The sequence below is a fragment of the Phaseolus vulgaris genome, chromosome 3, assembly GCF_000499845.2.
Source record: "Phaseolus vulgaris cultivar G19833 chromosome 3, P. vulgaris v2.0, whole genome shotgun sequence".
In the NCBI taxonomy this organism is placed as follows: Eukaryota; Viridiplantae; Streptophyta; class Magnoliopsida; order Fabales; family Fabaceae; genus Phaseolus; species Phaseolus vulgaris.
In genome coordinates this window covers 13,596,647-13,609,756 of record NC_023757.2, presented here as the reverse complement: position 1 = coordinate 13,609,756, position 13,110 = coordinate 13,596,647, and the positions used below count along the sequence as shown (strand labels likewise).

The window sequence follows — 13,110 nt, the reverse complement described above, 5'->3', positions numbered from 1 at the left end:
GTTTTTTCTGGCACCCCTATATTTTCAAAAATATTGAAATTACTCATTTCAAATTTTACAATTTGGAATGCAAATTCTACAATTCAAAATGCAAATTTTGTATTACAAGTTCTACAATTCAAAATACAAAATTTTACATTTTGGATTATAGAATTCGGAATACAAAATTTTACATTATGGATTATAGAATTCGGAATACAAAATTTGCATTCCAAATAATACAATCCATAATATAAATTTGTATTACAATATAAATTTTGTATCCAAAATTTTACACTATGGATTATAGAATTCGGAATACCAAATTTGCATTCTGAATAATACAATCATGAATAAAAATTTGGATTCCAAATTCTACAATCCAAAAATACAAATTTTGTATTCTTGATTCTATAATCTGAAATACAAACGTTATATTCTAGATTCTACAATCTGAAAATCAAATTTTGTATTTCAAATTCTACAATTTGTAATACGATTTTTTTATTTTAAATTGTACAATCTAAAATACAAATGTATTCCAAATTATGTAATCCATAATACAATCTTTTATAATAAGACAATAAATGTGAGAGGTTATTATCGTGATGACATTGAATGTGAGAGTTATTGTGACCGTGGTGATACGACGGAAAAGAAAAAGAGAGATGTCCAATGAAAAAATGAAAACAAAAGGATAAATTATTATTCGGCTTCTTCCAGAGAGGTTAGGAAGATGACATAGATGACAACTTTTTCATGTACCTCCATGATTTCTTCGGGCACCTCCATAAAATTTTAAAATATCAAAAATTGTCTTTCAGTGAAAAAGATAAAAATGAAAGTTTTGTTTTACATTTTGTCCACGAGTGAAAAAGAAGGTGTTTGTTGTGGTGGTGGGGTGCAGTGTCACGGTTGTCGTGCTTGAGGTGGTGCATTGTGGTGGTAGTTGCGTTGTGGTGATGGTGGTAACTATCGTATATAATATAAAATATAAAAAAACACTAATCCGGAGCACAGAAAATGCAACTTCTGGATTACGCAATGTGAAACTTAGTTGGATAAACCTACCGGATTACGTAATCCGAAACCCTAATTAAAATTCTGCTAATATTGGATTATGTAATCCGAAACTTATTAAATCCTAAACTTTACAGAATTACGTAATCCATAACTGGTTGAAAACCTAACACCTACCAGATTACGTAATTCGGAACCTAACTAAAAACCCACCGGATTATGTAATCCAAAACCTAACTAAAAACCAACCAGATTATGTAGTCCAGAACCTAACTTAAAACTCACGGGATTAAGTAATTTGGTACCTATTTGTGTGAGTGGTTACAAGACCTGTGCCTTCCGCCACATTTCACTTCAAAATTAAAAGTAATGAAATTACTAATTTGTAAATGTTGTAAATGAAGATGGCAGTGGAAAAGGAGAGCTTTAGAAGGAATGGAAGCTTTGAGAGATGAAGAACTTTGAGAGAAGGAGAAAGGTTGAAGGAGGTGGGAGATGGATGGGGGTGTGCGGCGCTGGGAGTGAAGGAGAAAGGGAGAGAAAGTAAAAGTAGGTTAAATTAAATTAGGTTAAAGTTATATTTTATTTTTTTAATATTTTTTTACTGAAGAGTATAATAGTAAATATGTTTTTAGTACGGGGTGCTGGAAGAAGCCATGGAGGTGTAGGAAGAAGCTATCGGAGGTAATTGAAGAATCGCCGTTATAACCAATACTTGAGCCCAACTACGAGCCCAACTATGATATTGGAACCTTCGGGTTGCCACGTTAACGAGGTTATGCGATTGTGATTTACAACCTTTTCTTAGTAGTGTGCTTTGATTGAATTGAATTTATTCTAACAGCACAAACCGTCTTTTAGTATCGATATTTGTTATACAGGTTATTAAAAGAAATTTTCAATAGAAATAGTTGTAGTTTGTGTTTCTTAATCAAATGATGTAATTATCAATTTCTGATAACACTATTTTAGATATAAAATAAATGGTGGTACAAATATTCTAGGTTAGTATAGTTATTATGTGTCCTCTCTTAGTGGACCAGTTCTCCAGCCTCACATCCCATGTCGGCTTATCACCTATGACAACACTAGACAATTCAACATAATATTTATGAGAGTGAAAAATATATTTAAACTAAGTTTAAATTAAATAATTTCTTAGGACAATTTTCATTATTAAAACTATAATTTATATCCCTCATCTACCTACCTTAATTCAATAAATTGTGTAGATATGAGGCCGAATTGTAGAGTGTTTGCTAGTGTTTGTCCGAAAAAAGAGTGTTTGGTACTATTAACAAACTACTAACCTACTGCACAATGCACATGTGAATGTTACCATGCTACAAATGTAACAATCAACCACCTCATGTGCTTCACAAACTTTGCTAATAAATTATAATTAATGGAGCATAAAATAGAAAAAACGAATATGGTCCCCCTTCTGGTCTAGAAATTTGATTTCTGAAGCGCCAAATTAACTGCAATATGATTATTATACACGAATTCGAATTGTTTGGTGTGCAGTGTTTTGAAGGGGCGTAAAGTACAGAGGCATAGGAAGAAAAGGACAAAATGCAGAAATAAATATGAGGAAATTTATAATACCAACTTGATTTTATTTTACTTTTGTAAACTGATCCAAGAAAATGGGTGATGATGAGTTGGATTCAGAAGATGTGGAGAATGTCGAGAACGGAACGGTTACAAAGGGGACAAGTACCTCTCTTCAACCACATTTCTTTCGAACACACCCTACAGAAAGTGTGCCCACACGGGATAAATGCCGCGCCTTTCTTCCTCCCCATGCACACGCAGCACACCGAATCATTACTCACAGCCGCATCTCCACCACGCTCCGTCTCCTCCAATAGCCGCATCAACGACACCCTTCCCTCTTCAGATTCCCGCAATTGCCTCTCCGCAGCCAGCGCCGCCGCTAGATTCATGCCCGACCCCGACCCCCTCGGACCCATGCATTCGGGTCTGTTCGGGTTCGGATCTTGACCCGAGTTTGTTTGCTGTTGTGGTGGTGGCGGTGGTGGTGGTGTTCCTCCTTCGTCCCTTACGGTTTGTCGGAAAACCCAGGTGGCCCCGCAGCAGCCGATTCCGGAGAATCTGAGGCGTTCTTTGAGCGTGCGTCTCCTCCGTTGGGCTCCATCGACGACGTCCATTTGGTCCGTTAACAGACCCAGGATGGTTCTTGCTTCTCTCTCTGTGCGGAGCGATTCCTGTAAAATGAGACCGAGTTGACTCATATCGACCAGGTCAAGAAGGGATCCAAGATTAGAGAAGAGAGAGTGTGTGAGGGAAGTGGAACTGAAACTGAACTGAGAGGAAAGAAAGGGAAGCAGGACAAAATAGAAGGAAGAGAAGAAGAAAACAAAAGCACCAAAATGGGGCTTCGTTCTACTTTTAAACACACCATTCTATTTATTTATTTTTCTTTTCTTTCTTTAATTTAATTTAATTTTAGTCAAATTTTCACTCCCAATAAATCATTTTCAAAATAAAGCTCCAAACTATCTTTATTTCAAATTATTGCTATTATAGAATACTAATTAATTATTTGTGTGCTGAAAAAATTAAATCAGTATTCCAAATAACATGTAGATTCGTAATACATTGGCAACATGTGTGGGTATATTTAGTATAATATTTTTCAAATAATGAAGAGTTGATATAATGTATAAAAGAGGTAAGTATACTAATTTTTAACCACTTAACAAGTTAGTGTGGCTTACCAAAGAAACAGAAAAACAAATCACCAAATTTTATAAAAATAATTCTATAATATTTAATATATCTTAATTTATGTAAAAATATATTAGACTAAGTATGGTAACACGTTTGTAGGGAAGAAGTCCAAAACCAGTGAGCATTGAAGCCGGCGCATGAGCAGGTTTAGCCAAGTGGATCATTCTCTTCTTCTTCTCAATCAACTCTTTTTGTTTTATTAAATGGATCAATCAATCTTTACTTCTTCAAATTGTTTGTGAACATACACCGAAAAAAGTCCAACTTCACAACCTCCTATTTGCTACTAGAGATTTATCATGGTGTTTATAATAATATTTCTTTGACTTTCATGATAATCTCATCTGTTTTTTTTCATCAATGTCTCGACATACTCAAACTTCTCATTCAACAATATTGCAAAACCTGTGAAACAGGAAAATAGTCATTCTATTATTTTAGTGAAAAAATCTGGGCAAAAAACTTCTAATCATTTGAGTATCATTTGATTTGGTCCAGGATAAGGTATCCACCAGATACTTATTTTCTTTTTCACTCCACCAAAGTATACCCAAAACCAATAGAAACACAACATCAAACATTAGTTCATATAGGGTATTTGTGTGGATGGATTGTTTATAGAGAAAGAAGTAAAATAATATTAGTTATTTTGATTTAAGGTTTAGGGTTTAAGATAATGAGTGACCATCTCTTATTTGCGAATTTATCTTTATTTATTGTAGTGTTTCACATAGTTAAAGTGTTTCATTTGGTTTTACATGAGCATATTGCTTTTGAGATAACCCATGCAGGAAATACATTAGGTTTATGAGTCATAATTTATTTGATTATAATTTTTTATAAAATTTTTTTCTCTTATTAATTATATCATATTTTTGTTGTTGTAGTATTTTTTTTTTGTTTTTCATTACTACAAGGTTTCTAATATTAAAAAATAATATGTTTTATTTATATAATATCTAAATTATTTTCCAATTTTATATACATGTTTAATACTTTTAAGAAATTACTTGAAGTTTTGTTTTTATTTAATTTGTTAAATAAATATTTTTTTCTAATTATAAATTTTAAATTATACTTATTTACATTTAATATATATCTATTTTCTAATTATAATTTTTAAATCTAGGAAATATGAGAAAGTTGTTCATTTTTAAACAAAAACAACTCATTTTATTATTAAATTTTTTTTTAATAAACAAGGGTAAATTTGTAAAGTAATATTTTACACCTTTAAAAAAAATTCTTTCACAATCATCACATCACTCACAAACTCACATAAACTTTCTTCAAAGTCTACTCTAACATATTCCAATCCAAACACTTTCACTTTCTTCACATTTTTCTCTCACATCGTCACACATTTACTCCTTCAAATCTCCACACATCCCTCCCCAATCCAAACACACTAGAGAAAGATAAACTAATTTTAAGTTTGGAAAGCCAAACCTATATATATATATATATATATATATATATATATATATATATATATATATACATTTCTCCATCAACTAATAACACTAATATTACATTCAAAGATGGAAAAAAATTCCAAAAACTTCTATCTACTTCTTTACTGAATTCATCCAATTTATTATAGATTAAAATAATTTATACAAAAACTAAATTTAAATTTATATTATCCAAAAAAAAATTAATTTAAATTGTCACATATGTAAATGTAAATAAATGGATTGGAATTTATATTTATATTTTTAAAAGCAAAATAATTTGAACATTTATAAATTAATTTGATGTCGATTTTAAAATTGGTATTTTTTTTCAAGATTGATTTATAAATTCCAAATAATTTAAAATCAAGAATAATGACTATATGTTTACTGAATTTATATGAAATTCATATGTATATATTAATAAACATAATTTTATTTTACATAATCTATATGTTCCTGCCGGTTGACTCGAAACACCGTACGTCACGCTCACGTCCAGAGTCCTTGCGTTTGCGTATGCTATCCCTGTGATGAACACCTGAAACACAAAGACAATGGACGCCCTAACAGTCGTTTGCACTCCGACGCTCAAGTCAGTGCTAGGGCTAGGAAACACCAAAAACTGTATACTCTTGCTCTTGTGTGTGTGTAACGGCGCAAGAGGATTTTCCCCGGCCAAGTTTGTTAACTTACTATTTATAGACTGAAAACTAGGGTTTCCTATTTTCCTGAAATGGGCCTTTCTGATGGGTGTGCCTAACATTGTTGTTACCTTACTCTCTGGATAACCTAGCACGTGGGGACCCTAACTGGAGTGCAACCTCTGACAGGATGACCACCTGGATGCCTCCTTGTGCACCTGATCTCTGGGGTCACCCGTCTCTAAGAGTGCCCTAGCTGTTCACGTGCCATGCATGCAACTCGCCCCTGGAACACGACTTATGAGCCATATCTTTCCAGTGGCTCTACTTTTTGTGTCATGCCTGAACGTGTCGTCCACTCTACATGCATGGGCACTCGTGATCTAGGCTTCTCCTTTACTGATAACTGGTGGGTGATCTGGGATCCACTTCTCGTGGCTCATCTCTACTGTTTGGATCTCCGATGCCCGACCTCTCCACACTGTTTAGTGGCAAGTCGGTACATCCTGATGACCGATGTCTGACCACTCTCGGCTCCTTGGCGCACGTGCTTTGCGAGGTACTGGCCTGCGCTGCTCGTGGGACTCGCTTACGTGGCGCCAACATTACCAGTGGTTAGTCAACGTCCGGGGACTGGTCGGTACAATATCTCTTTGATTTAGTAAAAAATAAAAAGGAATAAAATAAAAATATACATGCAATATTTTGATAACTGTTTTTTTTTTTTGTAAAAATTGCTATTTTGATTATATTTTTGTGATTATCTTTTAACACGTAAGAAAAAAAATGTAAACATGCATATATGATAATAATTATGTTTCCACTAATAGTAATAAAATAATTACCTTATTTATATTTTCCTAAGAAAAATATAGATTTTAAACATATTTATTAGTTTCCTTTTATAAGTGATTTGTTAGAATTTTCCAATAATTTTTTGTGACTACAATTAGTTGTAAAATTTGGTTTTGCTAAAGAAAAACTAATGCTGATAGTTTAAGTTCACTTATAATGGGTTAAAACACCTAATTTTGATTAATGAAGTAAACAATAAATAGCTAACCACTTGACAATGAAAGGTGTCTATGGTTAATAAAAAGAGAGATTGTGTCCTCTTTTACTCACACATCATTAGTTATTTTATTCGTGGTATTGATTATATAATTTGGAGTTCATTATAAACAAATTGTCTTTTGAGATTGAAAAGGTTGGTATGTTCATAAACAATTTTCACCCATCTGATTATGTTTTCACAAGTATTTATTAGTTTTTAAAATTTATATAAATTAATGCAAATTTTATTTTATAGAATTAAATTAAACTTAAAATTATTTTTTAATATAAAAAATTTAACTCTCAAGTACTGTTTAATTAAAAAAAATTGTTGTTTCAATTATTTTCTTTTATGAGGAGATGTGGGGGAAAAAGTGAGAAAAAAATGAGGTGGAAAACTGTTGATTACTGAAAAGGATGTGTGGTTGAGTTTCACGAGACTTCATTACGGCTTGGCCACGCTTTCGGATCTGCTATTAAAACATTTAGTTTAGGAAAATACTTTTAAACATATTTTTTTAAATTATAAAAAAAAACATACTTTTTATATATAATTTTTCATTGATAAAAATGTACTTAAAAAGGACCATAATAGAAAAGATAATCAGTAAACAAAGATAATAAAAAATGGATATAATGTAAATAAGAAGAATTAAGATATTTTTGTTTATATTTACCTATTATCTCTGTTATATTTCATTTTTAAATAAAAAATAAAGAAAAACAAATATTTATTATTTTTATTTATGTTTTACTTATTTTACTTTTTTTAGTAAGAAAGGTAAGTGTCACTTGTCTTATTTTATAGTAAAATATTAGTTGTACGGTATATTTATTTCTAATATATGGGGAGAATGTTTAGAATATAAAAATTTGAATATTTATATATTATCTTCTTTTTTAAGGTACTGCGTTCCAACTAATTTAAACGTTCTTATATTTTTTATAATTTTTTATTAGAAACATAAAATTAAATTTAACTGTTATATTTTTTTATAATCAACTTGTAAAAGTAATTTATTTATTATATATTTCTCTTTGGAAATTATATATTTTAAAATTTTAATTCTGGTTCAATTATTAATGAGTTTTGTACCGGTACTGGACGAGACTGGGACCCACTTGGCTGCCCGATGCCCAGTCAATCTGATTGAGGGACCGAAAGGTCGAGACCCCTTGAAGACTTGACCGAGAGACCGAGAGGCCGAGACCTTTTGGAGACTTGGCCGAGCGACCGAGACCGTTGAAGACTCAACTGAGACGGCCGATGGCCACGGGTATTTGGTCGATGGCCGGCCCTCACCATGAGAATTTGGCCGATGGCCGAACCCCATTACAATTAACGCTCAAACCGAGATCGGTGAAGCTAATCCATCATCAAGAATTAGGTAATGCAACCCTAAGCGGTATCCACCTCGATAAACGGGCCCAACAAGGTAGGCCCACTAGAATAATATAAATAACACGCATTTCAAAGAGTAAGGTATGTCATTATTACTGTTCACCTACCTGAGAGCTAACCACCCGCTTTGCTGACTTGAGCGTCGGAGTGCCTTCGCAGGTACCCCCACCATCCGGTGTTCACCCGACGACCGAGTCCCGCGTGCCGAAGGATAAGCAGGAGGACGAGAAGAATCCCAGTTCATCACCCAGTCACCTGCCCGACCGAAGGAAGAAGAAGAAGACTTCAATAGTTCTCTAGGTCCCATCTCCCTAGCAGGAACAAGTTTAATTTTGAAAAAAGAGATATAATTTTTTGAATAGTGTTTTTTGTACTCATTTATGTCAGGGAAAATCTGTCGCATGCCAATTGAACTATGATTCCAATGCATAAAAGGGAAGGAATTTTGTTCTCCCACAAACCCTAATTGTGTGATTGTTTTATTGAGATTTTATTAAATCAATTTAAACAAATAAACATCCAATACAAAACCTCAAATACAGAAATCAATCATATTGACGGATTCGGTATCTATATTTTAAATATTTTTTTAAAGAATTTATAGAAGAAAAAATAAAATAAAACGAACTTTTCTAAATGTTAAAGATAACTTATGGATAAATTAATTTCAAATTTTTATATAAATTTATATTGTTTACTTCTGCATATACTATTTTTAATGTACAAAAACTTTATCTCATTTTTATTCTTTTCTTTTCTTAAAGTTTTTATTAAAAAGTTTGTTCAAATAGAATATATATAATAGAAATAAATATTGTAGTGAAAATGGACTAAAAAACTTACCTCGGGAGAGTGAAAAGGAGAAATATATACAATAATGTTATTAGGTTAAAATTGTCCAATAACGTATCAGAATGCCCTTCGAGTAAACCTAATTCCACTAGAGGTAAGGCTATGGTGAGAGAAAGGTGAGGAGAGTGAGTTAACCTAAAAACAACTCATAAAAGGGTGATGAGAACCTTAGTAAAGGTACGTCGTTTCTAAGACTGAAACTATTTTACTTACTCATTGTTTCTTAGTCCAGTACTCCCTTCTGTTTCAACGGAGTTGTTCTCCAACACCCAAAAAGGAGCGCAAAAACCGCCATAAATAGGAGGAGCCTTTGAATTCAACGGCGACTAGGTCAACCGACGAGAATAATATGTATTTTTATACAAATAAATCACATAATTCAGTGTCTAAAAATTGTTGAGTTGGTTGTTTCATCACTTTGTATATCTTCCAATTTTAAATTTACGAAGTGCAGCTGTTTCAGCACCACAGGGTGTCTCCAATTTATCTTCTTCATCATGCCAATATATTAAGTGCAACTTTCGTTCAAGTTTGATAAGTATGTTAACTTCACTTTCATTAAAAATAAATAAATTTATGTAAGGTAACTTTTTGCTTCATTATTTTTCTAAAGGACATAAAAATTAAAACGTATTCCAATAACAGTAATAAGAACACTTTTATTTAATACTGTTATCGAATAAATTCGAATAAGGGAAAATGATTTCTTAAAAATGGCTAAAATTCTGCTTCTTCCTTGCAATTAAAACTCATTTTACTCTAAAAAAAAAAATTAGTATTATCCATGAATTTTTATCTATGGATCTGAATCCATAGGTAATTCAACATTACTTACGGATATTATCCACGAATTTGAATCTGTAGGTAAATTCAACACCTACAACTTTGAATCTGTAGATAAATTCAGTATTACCTACTAATTATTACCTACAGATCTCTATTATCTATCAATTATTATTCATGGATCTTTATTATCTACCAACTATTATCCACAGATCTTTATTACCTATTAATTATTCTCTATTACCTACCAATTATTATTATAATAATTATATATAATATTAAAAATATTATTATAATACTAATAATATTTAATAAAATTTAATATTATTAATAATATTTAATAATATTAACCATATTTAATAAATTTAACAATATTTAATAATAGAACGTACCGTTATTCAACATCAAAACCCTTCTTTAATTCAGCTACAACCTCATTCTTCAACCTCAACCACAATTTGCATTAAAAGATAATTATATAAATAAAAAGCATTGAAACAAAAAAGCTGAAACTGCTCACTAGAACATAAAAAAAAAATACCTAGGTTTGTTGATTAAATGATCCTTACACCAAGCCATAATGTCAAGCTTCTACTAGTAAATTTAATATATTAAATAATACATCTTTCTAGACTTTTTGATGCATGATGAAGCTTACACAATGCTATGTGATTTAGTCTCCAAACCAAAGAATGACAACACTAAGATTCTCACAAAGTATATGTTTCTGAAAAATAAGGACAATAGCATAAGCAAATTCTAAAACACACTCTAATCATACTTTTACTCTTTTCAATTTAAATATTTTTTTTATCATGAAAAAAATAGAATGAATAAAATTGGAGCATTTCTTATAAAAAAATGTTTTATGTAACAGTACTAAATAAAGCTCCTAATGCATAATGAAACCAAAAGTAGAACAAGATAATGTTTGCATTCAGGCGTGCATCAAACACCTCATCACTTCAAACTTGCCATACAAATAACTTCAAAAATGGATCATGTTATGCATTTTCTAGTGGATTAGGCAATCACTGTGTATTGTCCTTCCCATGTCCTTATTTGTTTCTATAGAAATGTTCTTGGTCTGTTGTTAGCCTTTACACTCATTCAACATCAATCTATTTAAGATCCGTTATCTCCATCCTAATGTTTCTGCACTTTTCCCATTTGGACCTAATTTCATACTATTGGATTCATAAGGACTTAAAAGGCAAATTACAGAACTAAGGCATCACTAAGAGTAACTCAACTTAATTCTATATATCTCATTAGTTATACACCTTTAATTTCTTACTTAACCACTCTGAAGAACTCAACACAATTGATTTCTAAAAATTATTTTATTTCTATAATATCATTAACATACCTTTCCAAACCCCATTATGAGTGGTTAAGTCCTGCCAAATTGAATTGTTCATAATAATGGGAGTTGCAGTTGGGGGATCTCTCTTTAATAGTTGTTGAATCTCTGACTTTGTTAGTACCTCTTAAAAATATAAGATGACAATTGGGACAAGTTTCAAACACATTTTTTTTACTCAAACTTAAACATATTCGTTGATCATCAATATTCAGGGTATACATATTCGTATATAATGTTTGTTTAAAAACTTTGTAGGACTAAGTCTTTAAAGTTTACCCCTCTTCTTGATCTTGCTGCGGAAGCTTCTTTTCCTGTTAAATGCAGTTTCCTGTGGTAAATTGGAAACTATTACTCACAAGTATTGATGTGTGAAAATATTGAAGTCCTTATTTAACTGCATCCTCATACAAGACCAGTATCAACGATAAACCTCAAGACTCAATTTTACAATCACAAAATTGTTTTTCTTGAAACTATCTTTATTGGTATGTTTTCCATTCCATGTGTAAGGCCAATGAATATTAAATAATGCTTAAAAATTTACCACAGGTTGACCACATTCCTCTGCCCAATGATAAGTGTCTAATTTCAGTAATATTTCATATTAAAATATAGGAACTTATGAATATTAATTGCTAAAGTATATATAAAATAATATCTAATTTATGAATTTATATCCTTTTACATATTTTATGATCTTTATTTGAATAAGAACATTTTATTTCCAAATTTGGTGTTAATTTGAGGTTTTTAAGGAAGAATGGAGATGGCTGAACTAAGGAGGAATAATATAAACTAAAAGGAGATATCTGGAAGGCCCTAGAACGCACAAAAGCACAAAAAGTTCAAATCAACATCAGAGCATCTCGCTCAAGCAAGCTATCTCGCTTGAAGGAGAGAGCGCCGAAAACATTGGGTCATTTTATGTTTTAATCAACAAGCTCATTAGCGCGACACAAGAAGTCACCTAACCCTAGCAAATTAGGTTAAATAGGGGGCTTGAGGCTTACCCTGGTGTGCAGATTGAGAGGAAAACACCATTGAGTGATTTGTAACCAATTGGGAGAATGGAAGGTGCTAAAAGTATGCGTGGCTAATTCTACCATTTGAGATTGGGAGTAAGTTGTTTGAACTCTTATGTATTGAGGTGATATTTAAATATGATATAATATTATGTTCTTGATGGATTATTGGTATTGTTGTTTTACTTCTAAATAGTTTGACATGTTTGAGAATCTTAAATCTGGCTGGAAAATATTTTTAGGGTTCTGACTTAAACAACAATACTTAACATATTTGAGTGCTAGGAATAAACTTGAAATGTTAATTGTTATTAATGTCTGAGCGTGATTATAAGTTGTTTAGGAAACATTCTTGATAATTTTTATATGCGAGAAATCGATATAAATGACTTTTTTGCGGACATCAATTTAAATCAAAAAACATAATTTTAACATGCTAATCAAAATACATAAGAGTGAGAAAAGATGAAACCTAATCCTTATTTTTTCAATTGAAGCAATTACGTACTCTTTGATTTCTTTTCTTGTTATTTCTTGCCATTATAACAATTTTCAAACCAACTTTTTATTGTTTTGTTTTATATTTAACGAATATTGTACTTGATAATTCAACTGTTCTTTTTGGATCGATATCCGTCATTGAGGACAAATTATTACTTCTAATAACACGGTGCACTTGCCGTAAAAAGTCATCAAGTTTTTGTGCCCAATGAACTGCATCAACAAGTTTCCCGTTGGATTCAATGTACACGCTAGTAACAAGTCCAATTTGATCAAC

The 13,110-nt window shown here is 31.5% G+C and overlaps 1 protein-coding gene across 1 annotated transcript; it reads right to left on the bottom strand.

Moving 5' to 3' along the window:
* Positions 1-2,455: 2,455 nt before the first annotated feature.
* On the bottom strand, positions 2,456-3,400 carry LOC137806738 (uncharacterized). The gene has a single exon (XM_068606997.1). The coding sequence runs from the start codon at positions 3,255-3,257 to the stop codon at positions 2,670-2,672; it is 588 nt and encodes a 195-aa protein (XP_068463098.1). The 5' UTR covers positions 3,258-3,400; the 3' UTR covers positions 2,456-2,669.
* Positions 3,401-13,110: the final 9,710 nt, after the last annotated feature.

What these genes read in the sequence shown, in the direction of transcription:
- LOC137806738 (XM_068606997.1), bottom strand. Translation starts at nt 3,257, where the DNA reads ATGAGTCAACTCGGTCTCATTTTACAGGAATCGCTCCGCACAGAGAGA.